Source organism: Saccostrea cucullata, unplaced genomic scaffold, assembly GCF_032062105.1.
Source record: "Saccostrea cucullata isolate Sc308-1 unplaced genomic scaffold, CSIRO_AGI_Scuc_v1 ctg314, whole genome shotgun sequence".
Lineage (NCBI taxonomy): Eukaryota > Metazoa > Mollusca > Bivalvia > Ostreida > Ostreidae > Saccostrea > Saccostrea cuccullata.
In genome coordinates this window covers 43,171-60,134 of record NW_026925136.1, presented here as the reverse complement: position 1 = coordinate 60,134, position 16,964 = coordinate 43,171, and the positions used below count along the sequence as shown (strand labels likewise).

The following is a 16,964-nucleotide window of genomic DNA, read 5'->3' as shown; positions in this document are numbered from 1 at the left end:
TCTGAGGCTCAGTTTGTAAGTAAACAAGAACTCAGAGGTGAAGATTGATGGAGTGATTAATTGTATGTTGTTTTACATCCAGTTTGAGAATTTTTATCTCATATGGAGACATCACATGATAATGGTGAAGGGCCTCAAATATAGACTTGGCATTCAAGGCCATTAAATAGTGACCCATTCAAAGGAAAGGTACTTTCACTTCAAATAAGTACTGTGACACAGCATTTGATGGCTACCAGAAATTGTCGTTTTGTATGGACAAAAGTGCCGCTTTGAAATAAAATTTGAACACACAATTTTGTTCACAACCTTCAGCCCCCTACCTGTTGCAAATGAGCTATCACTTTGAAATGGCACTGGTAACAAGTCAGTGGTGAAAATGTTAAACTTGTAGATAGTTGGTCATTTCTATAAAGAATGGTCAGTTTTTAAAGAATAGACTTATCACTAAACAGTGAGGTCAAGGTAACCCAACATGACCTCATTGGGAGGTCAGTAAAGGTCATCAATAGGCTTTATTGGTTAACACCAGACCATCACATTTATGCTTCATTGTCATCAGTTTTTTTTAAGGTTCTCTGGTAAATGTGATAGCACCTTGGAAATCTACATGTCTCTAAATAGAAAGGGATACCAAGATCAAATAACTCAAACAATGCATACTTTGAGGATGGAAACAAAGGGGCATTCTCTGAAGTCAATATAAGTCATACTGTTTCATTATTCATTAATTTTCTTTGATGGCAGAAAGATGACTTTATGCATATTAACTTAAAGGTTAATGAATGCAAAAGGCATTGGTTTATGTTGAATACATATTAAATATCTATGAAAGAGGCAGTTTTAACTTTAAAAAAGGGTTACTGTCTGACTTGTAATGGGGGTTCTAACAGAATTCAAATAGACTCTTTGAATGCAATATTGAGAGGTAACATAAATACCTACAGATTCTGTTTGTTTAATGTGAATTGGGGATGCAAGAATTAATGATTTTGGATACACTAAATGTATAATCTCTAGGAGAAAGGCAAAAAATGTCATTGTATTACAAAACTCAATAATCTTTCTTCTGAGACCTCAATAAGACTGGCTCGCTGACTCACAGAGATGATGAGTAAGCTCGAGCCCAGGTGGTGAGATGGATCTGTCGTCTTCAAGGTCACAGAGGATATCGCTTCCTCAGAAAATCAGAGAGAAAACCCAGTCCCTGATAGAAACCTATCATTGATAACTCGAGCAGTTATCACATTGATATTGCATCGCATACTCAACAACATGATACCTGAAAACTATAATATCTCTACTATCACATATCACCGATTTATTTATCTAAAAATATCATTTTGATTGTGACATTTTTTTGTTGCCGCTGAGTCTAGGTTATTTCCTGTGTATTGTGAGAGTTACACTGGTCTCTTCTTTTATTTCTCTTTACATATAAAGGGACACAAAAAATAATTTAATTCCAAATAGGTGTCAGCAAAGAAATAAACAGTTCAATAAGCAGGATAAGCTGTGTCTGTATGTTTTGTTTGGGAACTCCTTTATTCAAATAACTTCTATAATCAGCACATCATGAAGAGGTCTACTTCCTGTCTAGGGTCGTGCTTCTACAATTTTTACGATTGTTTGATCGTGAAATGCTTCATTAATCCCTTCCCAATATTGTTTGATCACCTGAAGAAAGTTAGGGTCAAAAGTTTTATTGTCAAAATCTGCTTGATAACTGTTTTTCTTGGGAATTTTATTTGATTCTGTAGAGAAAGAAAAAATGACATCCTGTTCTTTCTTTATGTATAATATTTAAGCTAAGGATTTTAAAAAAGCATGCATGCATATGCATACTGGGAAGGCCAGGGTAGGAGGAAATTAAATGTTTAATTTACATTCTTTTTTCAAGTTTACAGTTATATGTATAGGTGTTCTATAGAAGCATATCTTTTCCGAAGATAAATTATTTTCAATTTTGGTGCTGAAATGGTAAGTTTACTGTTATAGTGCTGATATGCAGAATCAAGTTTACAGTTATAGGTGTCTTTTATATCTTTTATCCCAGACAAATCTAGCTGGTCCAGCAGCATTATGATAAGTCTCTTTTGCTTTTCAGTAATGTGTAGTGTTATAGGTGCTGAACTGTTGGCTCTTGGCTGATGCAAGCACCTCATGAAACTTCATCATTGTTCATTTGAAATTTTATGTTAAGATCAAGGGTTTTTGAACTTTATAATCATTTATTACACACTTAGTAATAAATACAGGTTTTTTGCATATGCGATATGGCTGGTCGTCACAGTTATTGCAGGGCTTATATACAGCATTATCTTTAGGATTTATATTATCACACCCTTAGTAAATTAAACCACAAAACAGTACTTGTATATATTTTTGGTGCGTTCATCTCTTAATTTTAACTTTTTGAAAATAAGGTATAATGTACAAATACATGTAATACTATAGTATTTTCAAGCAAGCATTGAAATAGGGTTTTTTAAAATTTGATTATTTACTTACTTTCTTCTCAACTGTATTTTATTACTAAGTATGTAATAAATATAATAAAACAGATAAAGTCATATTGGTGTCTCGGGCTGATACAGAATGTGATATGGAAAAGGGTATGTATTATTCTCTATTTATACTTTTTCTCATGTATCAGATAAGCCATAAGATCATAGACAATTAAGTTATATGAAATCAAAATTGGTTACCAAGAATCAATAAAGGTCACTGACTGATTCTGTCTGTATATATTAAGTAACAGCTTATGTGCACTTTTGATGTGTAATCTTTAAATAGCGCGACAGTAATGGGAAACGATAGCCCTTTGCTGCAGTGTATCCCTTTGAACTGATCATTTATTGAATATAATGGTTTATGATCCTGATAATCTGAGAATGTTACATCCACTTTGGTCTTGTTAATTTTTGGAGTGGGAGGGTTATATAATTAGGATGGAAAGTGAAACTGGATTTCCATCTGGTCATCTAAATCATGGATGACAGAGTGCTGGTCTTCCTATGCCAATGATGTGAAAGGACAGCGAGTCCCACTTAATCTGATATTGGTTATATAGATAATCTTGCTATTTCAGAATAATAATATTAGTGCACAAACCCATTTCTTCATTTCACCTTGTATTCTCATGAGAAAATATCAGAATTCCATTTTTTATCCAATTCAGGTACACACATTTTGGCTTTGATGTTTTGGGATAATCATTGTGTTCAGGGAGCTATGAGATATGAGTATGCAGTACATCTATAATCCACTAATTTCTGATAATTTTTTTTCTGACAACTTGACTATCAAATTAAGCATTTAATCTGGTTTGTGATAGATTTAGATCAGAGTGAGGAAAACCCTGACATTATACCATGACCCACCGACTTAGACTCATGTATTAAGGAGAGGAGAGATAATTACAAATAAGTACCATCCTTTTTTTCTTTTTTTAAGTCAAATTTTTAAAATACATTGTTTAACACATGAAGGTATTTATACAGTACACTTTTATACTTTTATATTTTGGGGCAGTTAATCTTGTGCTCTTTCAAGCAATTATGTCTTTTTTTTTTTTTTTTTTTTTTTTTTTTTTTTATTTATTTACAGATTCTAATACATACTTATACAATACAAATATACATTTTCTGTAAATTTTTTATAAGAGAGAAGAGAGAGAGAGAGAGTAGAGCAAGAGAGAGAGGAGGGCGAGAAGGGATAGTATTACAAAAACAGATTCTTCCAGGGTTTCCAGGCTTCGTCAAAAGTCAACTGATTATTGTTTTTATATGCAATATACTTGTTTATTTCATACATATATTTGATGGAGGATATCAGTCCATTCAAGGAGAGGTATTTACCACTACATCTCATTCTGTAGATAAAATATTTAATCTGAAGAGCAATGAGATATTTTATTTTGTCTAATTTTGCAAAAGATCCCAATATGAATTCTTTTTTCAAATATACAACATTAATATGAATCTTTCTAAAACAATAACTATCAAAACTATTCAATAAGTCTTGTACTACTTCACATTCCCAGAAGATGTGTTCAATAGTTTCTGTCTCAGTTTCACAAAAAGAACACTTGTATGAATCTATTTTCTTAATTTTATGTAAAAAGGAATTTGTTGCTAATATTTTATGATTAATGCGGAACTGAAACCACTGAAGTTTTGTATCTTTTGTGAGCTTAAAAGGAAATGAAAAAACTTTTTCCCATTCACTATCATTCAAGTTAAAAATTCTATTCCAGCTAGTCTGACCTAAAGGCTTGATATCATTGCTTTTCAAAATTTCATATAAATTTCTTGATTTCTTCGCATTTAATAAACGGAATGTTTTTTGTGTAATATATGGCATATACACAGTTGGCATAGAAATTATATTTTTGGTTTTCATCCATTCTCTGATAGCAGCTATAAGTCCATTGTACTCAAGAAAGTTTTATGGATTCCATATTTCAATTTAAACATATTAATGTCCATAAAGGAACCGTCCTCTCTTAAGAGATCATTTACGAAAAATACATTATTTTCAAACCATTTCTATAAAAAATTGTTTTCTTGCCAATCAGTATATTTTTATTAAAAAATAGTGGTTCCATAGAGGCACTTGCTTCTGGTTCTGGTAATTTTTTAGAAAAAAATAGCCAGGCTTCTAAAACATTTTTCCAAAACATATTTTTTACATCTTTAATTTTCTTGAGAATGTATTCTTCTCCACAAAAAACTGTTTTTTTTAAATCTAAAGTTAGATATGAATATTTACCTTGCAGTATGACATTTTTCATCCATACAAGTTTCAGAGACATAATAAACTCTTTAATACTAATCATCTTGAAACCGCCATCTTTAAGATCTTTAATACAAACTCCTTTTTTTAGTCTAAAAGCATTACTCCCCATTACAAAAGAATAAAAGGTGTTTTCTAAATCTTTTATATATAAATCAGTGGGATTTGGGGAGGCAAAAATATGATTCAATGTTGGCAATAAAAGTGTTTTCAAAACTGTTAATCGTCCTAGTGGTGTGAGATTCCTATGTTTCCAATGTCTTATCATTTTCTTTATGTTTTCTAACTTTGAACTGAGATTCCTCGAAAGTATCTTCTGCAAATCTATATCAAATTCAATACCAAGTAACCTAAAGTTTTTCTTTCCCCACTCAAGAGATTGATTTTTACATAAAACCTCATCACTACCTTTTTTGCTACCTATCCATATTACTTGTGTTTTATCGTAATTTATATGTAAGCCGGACATTTTTGCAAAATCTCTAAGGGTACCTAAACTTGATTGTAAAGATTTCTCACTGCCATCTAATATAAGAGAAAAGTCATCAGCGAGCATCGAGATTTTCTTTTCCCCATCAATAAAATATATACCTTTGATGTCTTTGTTATTTCTTATCTTAATAGCAAGGATTTCAGCACATATCAAGAATAAGTATGGGGATAGTGGGTCTCCCTGTATGACACCCTCGATGCAAAGAGAATGTTTCAGATAAATTTCCTCCCTGATTTACTGCTGATGTAATGTTTGAATAAAATAAACTGACCCATTTCCTCATAGACTTTCCAAAATTAAAGAATTTAAGTGATTTTTGAATAAAAGCCCAAGAGACAGAATCAAATGCTTTTTCAAAGTCAACAAAAAGAAGAAGACCTGGTATTTTTTCTTCTTCTGTATATTGCATAGTGTCATAGATTAGTCTAATGTTTTCAGCTATATGCCTGCCCTGTATAAAGCCTGTTTGATCAGGATGTATAATTTTATCTAGAAACCTTCTAATTCTATTTGCTATTGAACCAGATGCAATTTTATAAACTGTGTTTAAAAGAGAGATAGGTCTCCAATTTTTTAACAAGTGTTTAGGTTTGTCACCCTTCGGTAAGCAGGTAATGATTCCATGTCTCTGAGTTACACTTAAGATATCATGATCATATGCATAATTAATTGATCGGACAACAAAAACGCCTATAAATTTCCAAAAGACCTTAAAAAATTCTGAGGTAAAGCCATCTGAGCCAGGTGATTTATTTGATTTCATCCTAAAAAGTGTTTCCCCTGCCTCCTTCATTGTAATTTGACCTTCTAATGACCTTGACTCTTCATTGGAAAGCTTTTCAATATCTGAAAAATTCATTTCCTCCTGAAGGTTAACATTTTCAATGACATCATCTACATTTCTATATAAATTTTCATAATATTGTTTGGTTGTTTTTAAGATATCTGACTGATTATAAACTGTCTCTCCATTTTCTAATTTAATTTTTGGAATAATTTTACTTATGAAATTTCTTGACTCGAGATTACAGAAATATTTTGTCGGTTTCTCCCCTTCTTCTATCCATCTTGCCCTTGACCTTATATATACACCAGCCATTTTTTCTTTTCTAATATCTTCCAACTCTTTCTTTTTTTCTTCAAGAGTTTCATTATTGCTTGTAGACCCCTGTGCCAATTCCTCCAGGGAACTTATTTCTTTTATAAGTTTTTCTTCTTTAAAAATTCTGGATTTTTTTTTAAAAGACGAATATGAAATACATTTCCCTCTAATTTCCATAAGAAGTGTTTCTAAAAATAACTGGTCATTGACTAAAAATGCAATATTTTCATCTTCAATAGATTGCAAGTTATCTATATTGTATACTGGAACTGCATACTGCTCTTTAACCCTTTGTATCACCCCCTTAATTGAGTTTAAAAATTCTTCATCATATAAAAGAGAATTATTAAATTTCCATAATCCTTTGCCTTTCTTAAAATCATTGAACTTTAAACATAAAGTAATAATCGAGTGGTCGGACCTATAGCTAGGTTCTATAGAACTTGTTGTAACACTTGACAGTAAGTTCTCCGATACAAGAAAAAAATCTAATCTACTTTGCTTAATGGGACTTTTTTTTCTCCAAGTATATCTCAAAGCATCTGGATTATTTTGTCTATAAATATCAACTAAGTTGTTATCTTCCATAAGCTCTATAACCCTCTGTCTTGCATTAGGGTTATTTATATGTTTATAATTATAGTAGTCTAATTCAGGATTTAAAACAAGGTTAAAGTCACCACATAATATAACATTTTCACAATTAAAATCATTAATGTACTCATGTAATCTTTCATAAAAATCAGGGTTATCATTGTTTGGTCCATATATACAACATAAGAGAAACCTTTTTTCATCAGCAGTAAAATCTAAAAGAAGAAAATTACCATCCACGTCTCCTTTTTCCTTAGACATTTTAACCTCAAAATTATTACTGAATAGAATTGCTATACCTCTTGCATTTGATGAAAAAGAACTAAAGTAACAGTCAAAACCCCACATGCTTCTGATTTCATTTTCTATTTCAGTTAATTATGTCTTAATAGAAGCTTCAGGGGCACTGAAGGGGAGGTAATCTAAATCAATAGCACAATTAATGCTTGTAGTTCTCACAAATATCGATAAAAAGATACTCATTCCACATCTTGAAATAGAAGGGGAATTTTAATTTAACTCCATTAGCCAAAGAACATTGAAGTGAGAGGAGTTTTTAGCACTTTGTTATCAGACTTGGCAATTATTTGCCTAGAAAGTTTTCAATATTTATTGAATCACAGCTATTAATCTTTATCAAATTTTTACGATGTAGGTCAAACGTGCAGCTTTAAATTTTCATGATATCTTTTTAATAAGATTAGTATGATGTACATGTCATGAAACCCCTCCAGAAAAATTTCTATAAGTGTTTTATCTGAGAGTTTCAGGCAGTGGTCTGTTGATCAGAATCGTGGTGGCTCGATTATCTGCGAGTTTTAGCAGCTCTCTCGGGAGATGTTGATGATGTAGATGTAGATTCTGTTTATCAATTACTTTCCTGTAATACAAGTCAGCTTATATTTCCCGCTAATTGTTAAAAAATTAAGATTTCCTCTGGATGACATACAATTTCTATGGTCCGTATGACTGTTGCCGGTCGATAGGCTTGTAAATCTACTGTGAGAAATGAGAATTTGTCTGGACTATACCAAGTCCTGCTAAAATTAATTACATGACAGTCAATGTCCTATAGATTCCAAGTACTAATCTACAATAGAATCGCTTGTGTCTTTGTTCTTTTTTTTAATTATAAATATTTTTGATTTGAGTCAAACTGATTTCATGTTGAGAGAATTAATGAAGTCCTTTATTTTTTCTCTCTTTATCAATATCTACCAAGCCTAACAAAACTTTTTAATTAAGTATTGTAAGCTTTATTTTGAATTGGATTAAAAAAAAACCTTTTATCATAAAATTATCTTTGAATGAACATATGTGCACAGTTAATTGTCTTCTCAATACATGTATTAGAAATCCTCAGACATATATGTATTAGACAACTCCAGTATCTAGTACCCTTTTAATGAAGAACAGCAAAAATGAAAAAAAAATCGTAATATTGTAATGGGTTTTATTTAGTCCTGTTTAAGTATCTTTGTTATTTTCAGACAGACTAGTGCTATAAATTTTTGACAATTTTCTCCCAAATACACACAATTTGTTTTGAAAGTTTAAAATGAGGAGACATTTAGTCAGGGTAGGGTCACATACAGGTGTGACTGATGCCCCCTCAGGACCCACTTTTACATGAGAACTCGGTCACTAAATAACCTATAATCAAAAAGCCCTGACATCACCCTAATTACACCTGACTAGTCAGCTGCTCAGGTACACAGTGCCCTGATTCTGGGAGTCTTAGAATATTAAGGTAGGATAACAAGGATCCTGTGATGTCGTAACAGACTGGTACCAATAACAGGAGATCTACTGTCAGCGTTTGTTGTGGAGTCAGAGCAGGACAGGTTTGTTGATGTTTTGTGGCAGTAAGTGGGAAGCTGGGATACTTCTGGTCAGAGACCAAGCATGGTAGTATAGATATATCCAGTGATTCATCCTAGGTCAGATTAAATATCCTCTCTCTGTCTGAGGCCTGCGATCACTCCCCATCAGTCTTGTGTGAGGCAGTCTGATCAGCCACATAATTAAGTGGGGGAGGAGTAAATGACCCGGTCTCTGAGGACAAAATTTAAATCGAGCCATCCATCAGCTGGGAGACAGCTGAGCTGATTGTGTCTGCAAATGTTAAGGAGAATCATCCCTGTCCACCAACCACTGAAGAATTAGGTGTACCACCTTAATTGTTTGTTCACCTTCTTGTAGAAAATTGGAGAATCTTTGATTTATAATCGCTGCAGATTACAGCATTTCTTTCTAGTGTGTTCGAATTTTAGATGTGATTTGTCAATGTCTGGGATTAGGGGAGAATTTGACTGGATACTGGTGTTCTAATAATGGAAGCAGCATCTGATCTTTAGATCTTGTTAAATTCTCTCAGGAGTAACTCTGCTCTGAAATTTTGTGATTTGTCAGCCTAGTCTTGACTTTAATCCTCAATAGGATTCTATAAAATTGTGGAATAAAACTTTGTTACTGATTGATTTTAAGAATTGACCTTGAATGGTTGAAAAATATTTACAGATCAGAAACTTGCTAATCAATGAACATGACAGGTTAAGTCTGTGAAGATGCTAATAAAGGGACAATTTTAACATGCACAAGGCGTCTTTGTAGAGATAGATTTCTGAATTAATTAATCTATAATGCAATGCAGTGCAGGTTGGCCTCAGTGCTTAGTAATACAATCTAAGGAGTTCTGTGAACTTTGATGATACAAACATCGGACAGTTGTCTGGAATAAAACTTAATTAAGTGGACATCCAAGACAGGACAGAATGGGGAACTTCTGGAGATAGCTCTAGGGCCCTGGGGGACGCTGAAAGTCGATACAGTCAAGTATAGAGAGATTGGACTGTAGCCGCCAAGACTGTGCTTGTGAAGCGTTTTGTTAAATTGATACCCTGAGCTGGAGAATGGAGGCGAGAGACTCTGGGAATTAAGCCATTAGGAGAGTTATTTTTTGAGAAGTTTGGTATTGAGTACATTGAGTGATCGTAATGCCGCGTAAAGGGAAGTACGAGATTGAGGCGTATAAGTACCAGTACTGGAACTGCCTGTGTTGTTGGAAAGTCCAGCAGGAAAAGTAAGTCCTACATGTATTGAAAACAGCTGCAGGGAAAAAAGTTGGTACATAAGGAAAAATATTATGAATAAGATAATAAGGGGATTGCATACATTAAAACAAAAATTATATTTTTAAGGTTAACAAAAAAGTGAATGCATAATTTAAGTACTAAATTTATGATGTCCACTGTCAGAAATTGCCAAGAAGAAAAAAAAATCAATTTTTTGGTTTCAGTAAAATATTTTTGTGCAAAAATATTATTATAACAGCATAAATAATGCTCAAGATTGTTATTTAATATTGCCTTTATAGTGAAATTATGCTCACTTTTCCCGGAATTACCCTGTAGATTTTTTTGTTTCTCAAGGGTTATATCATATATCAACTGAAAATTGTGAACTGCTCTTGTCTTGAAGTAGTCATCATGATGAATATGAAAGCTTACTGGTACATGTAGTTGATTTATTTTTTTGTCTTCCAATTTCATGAATATTGTAATCTATTTCATCTCTATTTTAATTTTAGATGGGATCTGTAAACTTGCAAATATCATTGCAAACTACATAGTACTTGTAGTAAATTTATAATTTTTTATATGATATTTATGCTACACTACAGTTTGTTGATGCTGTTAATTTATGCTGTGTTCCTCTGATGTCTATCTGTGTTGATGTGGTATATCACTGTTTTGTTTATTGATAGAAGCCACATGTCTCCCTCATGCCCCTGTTGTTCCTAGGAAGAGAATCAGATAAGATCAGAGAAGAGGGGGGAGGGAGAGTAGTAGCCTAGATCTGGGGCTGCTTACATGTCTGATGAACAAATAGGGGAGGAGTTGTCAGAGAATACACAACCAGGTGGATAATTCCTGATGATTGTGGTGTAACCTCATTCTCAACTAGTGGACAGTGTGGGGTGGTGTTAGTGGTGGTGGTGGGGGGGGGGTCATCAGATAAAGAACCTGAGTTGTTAATAGGATGTAGGGGGGAGGAAGGAGGGTCACCTGATACTTTTATATCAGGGAGAGAGTTGTACTAAGTGGAGGGCTATAATTATAAGGCTCAGATTACTATCATTATTATCTGGGAGGGTGATCTATAGCTCTAGATGAGGGTAAACCACACGTTAACTGGACAACTGGCCAGACAGTGAGACAGCACGGACAGGGTAAACCACACTGGTCCAGTGGCCAAACAGCTGACCAAGGTTGTGGAGGTTAATGTAATTAGTTAAGTCAACTGCGGGCCTGATCATTGATTTATATAAGAGGTTATCAGTCATTAGGAAGGAAAATCAAGAACTGATCAATGTCCGACAATTTACAATGTGAATTAAAAACCAGTACGTTAGTTTGATAGTTGGCTTAGACAGATAAAAAGCATTCTCATAGACATAATTAGAGATCCACATTATCTCGTTTATGCTTTGTTGAATTTAGACAAAACTTAATGAAAGACCTGGATATTGATTTTGAATATTACCTGCAAATCTGTAGAAATTATAAACGATAACTATTCATTGGATTTATATGTTGATAGTAATGAATGATTGAAGAACATTTTGCTAGAAACAAATACATATTACAAATTTTTCATTATTTTCTCTTGTCTTTTAGCTTTAGGTATGCCCTGTGTGTGTTTGTGTATTCCTTTTGGACATTGAATATGTTTTTCAAAAAGGAATAAAAATAGGAGGAAATGGAACAGAGAAGCTTAATTTCTTACAATTACATTCACAAACTGACGGTATAGTTAGCTGTGAGGGTTTTTGGTGTGACTATAATGATCTCTGGGAATCTTCACTCTGAGGGCAGAGTGAACATTCTGGATTAGTCAGTTATAATCAGTGTAATACACATGTAGACATGCAGGATGACGTTGTATCTGATGTAGGAATACATAACATCTCCCCTACTCCCCGCAGCAGAAATATGTCAGCCATATATAGTACTTCAGTATATAGTACCTTGTATCCAATACACTTAGTACAAGGACTGTACTCAGGTATCTAAAAGTAGATATATTAATCAGTCTGAACAGCCTTCAATTTTAATGAATGCAGATCTAATCATAATTTGATTTAGTTATACGCACTTATAAAACAGCTGAATATGAAAGTAATATGTTAATGAGGGAAAACAGATTAGAAAGAAAGGGTCAGTCTGGTACAGAAATGAAAAGAGACGGTTAGAGCTGGGTCATATAATACCGATATTCTGATGTATTTTGGTACGATGACAAAAAATATCCTCTTGAATTAGGTTTTCAGTACATGTACTGATATGCTGGCAAATTTCCTGGACCGGGATTTCTTTAGTAAAATATAAAGTATACATATATGTCAGAAATATTTACGATCATTTTAAATGGGAATTCTAAAGCTGTTGTATTTGTGAATTTTGATGCATTAATTACTTACTATATTAAAACCAGCAATATTTATTTTCTCTTGGTCATTTATTATAGTTGTGTACATACTGCTTGTAGATATAAATTTTGATATGATAGAACAATTACATTTTAATTCTGATTGAAATTTTTGGAATACATATATCACTTTAGGTAAAAATATCGCAGTATAAATTGATTCAGTGTGCTTACAGGAATAGTTCTGCAGGAGTTATCTATCTTGGAGCATTTCTTCTGCATACTAAGATATTTTTAGGGAGGAGAAGTCCAATAGATATTATTGAGAGTGTTAAGAATTCTATGTTAGGCCGTTAACATTGAATTGATATTCAGAATTCAGCATTCCGATCCTATTTATAGTGATTTAAATAATATAAAAGATTAAATAACTAAATATCCATTACTCGATTAAATGACAAAGAAAAATATGCAGAGCTCTTAGAAATGCTAAATAGAATTAGGCACAGTCCTGGCTTAGCATTAAAGTCAGGATTATAGGGGCACCACAGTCAAGTAATCCCCCAGTCATAGAGTTCCCGTAAATATTTGTGAGGTGCACCTTACATATCAGCTTATTGATCCTGATTGGTTTAAACTAAATCATTTGATCCCATTGGATTGGTGGCGATTTAATTAATACCGCTGTCAATGGGATAAAGAACAGGTGAAATTGTCCAGGGTTTTGTGGTGAAGTTGATAGCGTTTCTCTATTTTTTTTCTCAGTACTTTTTGGAGCACAGTCAAATTGTCAATATCCCTTCTGATTTTACTGCAACATGTGGTCTTCCCACCGCTGCAGTGAATTACATTGCTGGTGTACTGTTATAGGCCCCTCATACAGGGTGCGTGTAGAAGTTTTTTATCTCATAATTCTCATCTAATTAAACAGAGGAAATGGATTGATAGCAGTTTTTTCATCTCCCTATATTGCTACATTGAGTGTAGATCCTGTGATATTATCGGAGAGTTGTACAACTTTTGACCAGTTCCTTATTACTTGATGTATGAGAGAAGTCTATGGATTACTCAAGTCTTGTACAGTAGGATGCTGTGTGATGACTGATTAATCGATGATTATTGCGATGAGAGAAGCATTGATCGGCAGATGATATAATGGTGATGATAATTGTGATGATTTATTAAATGACCCGGATATTAATGGCTTATTTGTGGCAGAAAATGCTGAGACAGTGGAAACAGGCCAAGTAAGTTTGTCCTCCAGGCTCAGTCTTGGTACACTATTATTCTGTCTGACTATACATGTGTTAGAATTAGTACCAATTATTAGTGTCTCCCCCCCATTATAAGGCAGAATGTTATGTACAGTGCACTGTTGATGTACTCTCTGACTATATACAGAGTGGATCTACATGATGCAATAAAAAAAGATAATCCCCTTTTGTTTAGAAAAAGGATGGTGACCGAAAAAAGTTAAGGAATAGAACTGTATGAAGTGTTCTCTTTGAACGCTTTTTTCCTTTTGACCCATTTTGGCAAATGTTGAACAGACTGATACTAAAAGTACTAAAATATGCAAATATCTACCAGTATACACAGTAATATCCTAGGATAACATTTAGTGCAGGTTTTAGTACAGTTGAATGACATATTTCACTGTGTTAAAAATGCCATGTGTCATGAACTTCCTGTATATGGTACAGTGAAACTTGTGTAAGCTGGAAATTGCATATTCCAAAAGCTTGCCTATTACATGTACAGTTTAACTCTTAAAATTCCTTTTTAGTAGAATTGTTGTTTGAAATTAGATGTTGTCTATAATCTGGCTAATTTCTTTGTAATCAGTGATAACAGTATTATTAAACAAGTCCGTATTAAACAAATATCTTACTGTATTACCATAAATCTGGAAATTTTTGCTGTAGATAAACTTTTAGCAAATTTGCGAGTTCATTGCATTCGCAAAAATATTTTTCTTAAAAATAAATTACCAACAAGAAAATGTAAACAACGCAGTGGTAATTCGCAAAATTTTGAAACATAAAATTCAACACCATTTTGACCCGAATTCGCAAAATAAAATCGACGTAAAAATTTCCAGATTTACGGTATTGCATGCAAGTCAATGAATGAATAATTGTCTTTAAGTACATGTAAGATATATGAGAAATAACAATGGCCATCATGATTACTGCAGATCTCTGGCAGAACATGTACCTTATCTTATTTTATTCATCAATATAATTTATCAGATTCAGAAGTTTCTTTAAATAATAGTTGAAAAAAAAAACAAAACTGTTAAAGGATGGTGTGAGATGGTGGATTTGGTGATATGCTGTTCTGGCTTTCTTCTTTGACAAATTTTCTTCTATTTAGCTGAGGCAGCTGGAACTGACACCATCAATGTAGTCTTAATTAATGCAGTATTATTCTAATGGTCAGGTGGTTAATCAAGACCATGAAACGATAATTATATACAACTATACAGAACAACTAAAAATTGCGAATGTTCATCTTGAAGTTAAATCTTTCAAGTGGAGTTTATATACTAGGCTAAAACTATAATTTCTATTAAAAAAATTTAAAATTCCTTGGATTAAAAGGACAATATAGTTTTCTTAATTATGAAATAAAATTATAAACGCTTCGCCCTTCCTGCTTTGAAATATGTAAATAGGATCCCTTTTTGGAAGTTAAGTTATTTATAGACTTCTTAATTTCTTAAAGATAGGGAATTTTAATAGGTTATTCACCTCACAAAAATCAAGTCATTCAAGTTTCCTTATGACAGTTTCAATTCATTCACATTGTTAAAAGAAAAACCTGTAAATGTGTCCTTCAGATTTGATTCTTAAAAGCGAGTCAGTTCCGAGTTTTAATCAGGCTGGTTTCACTGTATACAAAGTGCTAATCGAAAATCTACTTGATTTGGATCACTAGCTATAATTGTTTGGATCACTCGAAGTTTCTGTCTGCACATTTAGACAAAAAATGTCTTTTATATACGTTTTTTTACTAATAATAAAACTACTTCAACCAATATGAGACTTCTTCATGGTATATTTAAAGATTATTAGATTTTTGTATCACCCACCCTTCCTTAAACATCGGTAGCACGCGTTTTTCAGGCATATGATGGTCATTTTTCGACTAATTAGCCACTTGAATGGACTCTTGACATTACTTCAATAAAACATTAATTGTTTTGTTTAATATAAATCTTAATCAAACGTTAGCTATCAAATTTGACCACAAGGTCTTCGTTATATCTTGACAATCACATCAAATATGCACCTACCCAACTTTTCCGGAGCTATTTTTGGTTTGCGTAGAAAATATCCAGAAGGCTATCTTTGTTGTCATGACAGCTATACTTTTTTCGAGTATATACATATAGCAATTAGGCCTAGTGCAAATAGTGAAATAATTTATTGACGTTACCTTGTGTTTACAACAGTCTTGTACGTATACAATATTTTCTTCCCCAGACTCCTCTTACATTTCAAATTTGGCCCAGTCCATATGATAGGAGGTCCATGTGTCATATACTCACCTTGAGAGTTTTTAGTGAGTGTAATACATATGTATTTGTATAAATTATAGAAAAAGTGATGTGGCCTTTCGTGAAAGTATCTTTTTATTTTCTAATGGAAACAACTCTAGTGACGTTTTTATTTCGTTAATCAATATGTTTAGTTCCATTTGTTTTAAATTCCGGAATAAAGGATGGATCCAGCATAAATTTCTTTGGGAAGGGGAGGGGGTTACATTGTTGTCCATAACATTTAAAGATCCTGACACAAAATCCCTACTTTATGGTTGGGGAAGGGGTCGGCTTAATTGGTGGACAATCTACATTCTTCCATATACCGGTATTCTCATTTTTTCCATCAACTTATGACAGTCATTCATTAACAAAAACATACCAAAGAAAAAACTTTAATGCCGCTTACCAAATTGTAAAATCTTAAACAATTTTAAAGATCGAATTCAACTCTTTGACTTGATATATACACATAGTTTTGTAAATATTTAGTGGTATATATATGCATTCAAAGTTTTGATAAGAAAACGCAATGATTAAAACGCATTCAGCTTCAAATCTTAATGTCGCTTCGTTCATTTACAAATTTCAATTCAGCCAAATAAGCGTTAAGAAGAGATTGCATGGGATATTAAAAAATGTTTTCATGAAATAAAAAGAAAACAAACGGGTACCACATCTCTCGAAGAAATGCATGGATCTTTTTTCATAAAAATCAAAGCATATCCCTTATAATCAATTAATTTCCGTAACTATATATGTTTTGAATTTCTTTAATTTTCATAGACTCTGTTTCAGATTCTTAGCTTTAAGTTCTGATATCTGATGATAGTGTGAAAATAGGTGAAATATTACTTAAGTTGCATTATAATCTCGTTATCATAGATTTATAAAAGAGAGAGAGAGAAAGTGTATAAGGCGAGGACAATCACCCGCTCTGTGACGAAAAAGTTTGATTTTTCTACAATTATGTTGTCGGTAATGTCATCTTCAACATATTTGAT

The 16,964-nt window shown here is 32.8% G+C and overlaps 1 protein-coding gene across 1 annotated transcript in view; it reads left to right on the top strand.

Moving 5' to 3' along the window:
* The first annotated feature begins 8,833 nt into the window (after window positions 1-8,833).
* The window catches only part of LOC134268137 (rap1 GTPase-activating protein 1-like), a 39,712-nt gene continuing 31,581 nt past the window's right edge, over window positions 8,834-16,964 (top strand). Inside the window, exon 1 of the mRNA XM_062750336.1 lies at window positions 8,834-10,068. Within this exon, the coding sequence (XP_062606320.1) occupies window positions 9,983-10,068 (86 nt within the window). The 5' untranslated portion in view covers window positions 8,834-9,982. The remainder of the gene's footprint in view (window positions 10,069-16,964) is intronic.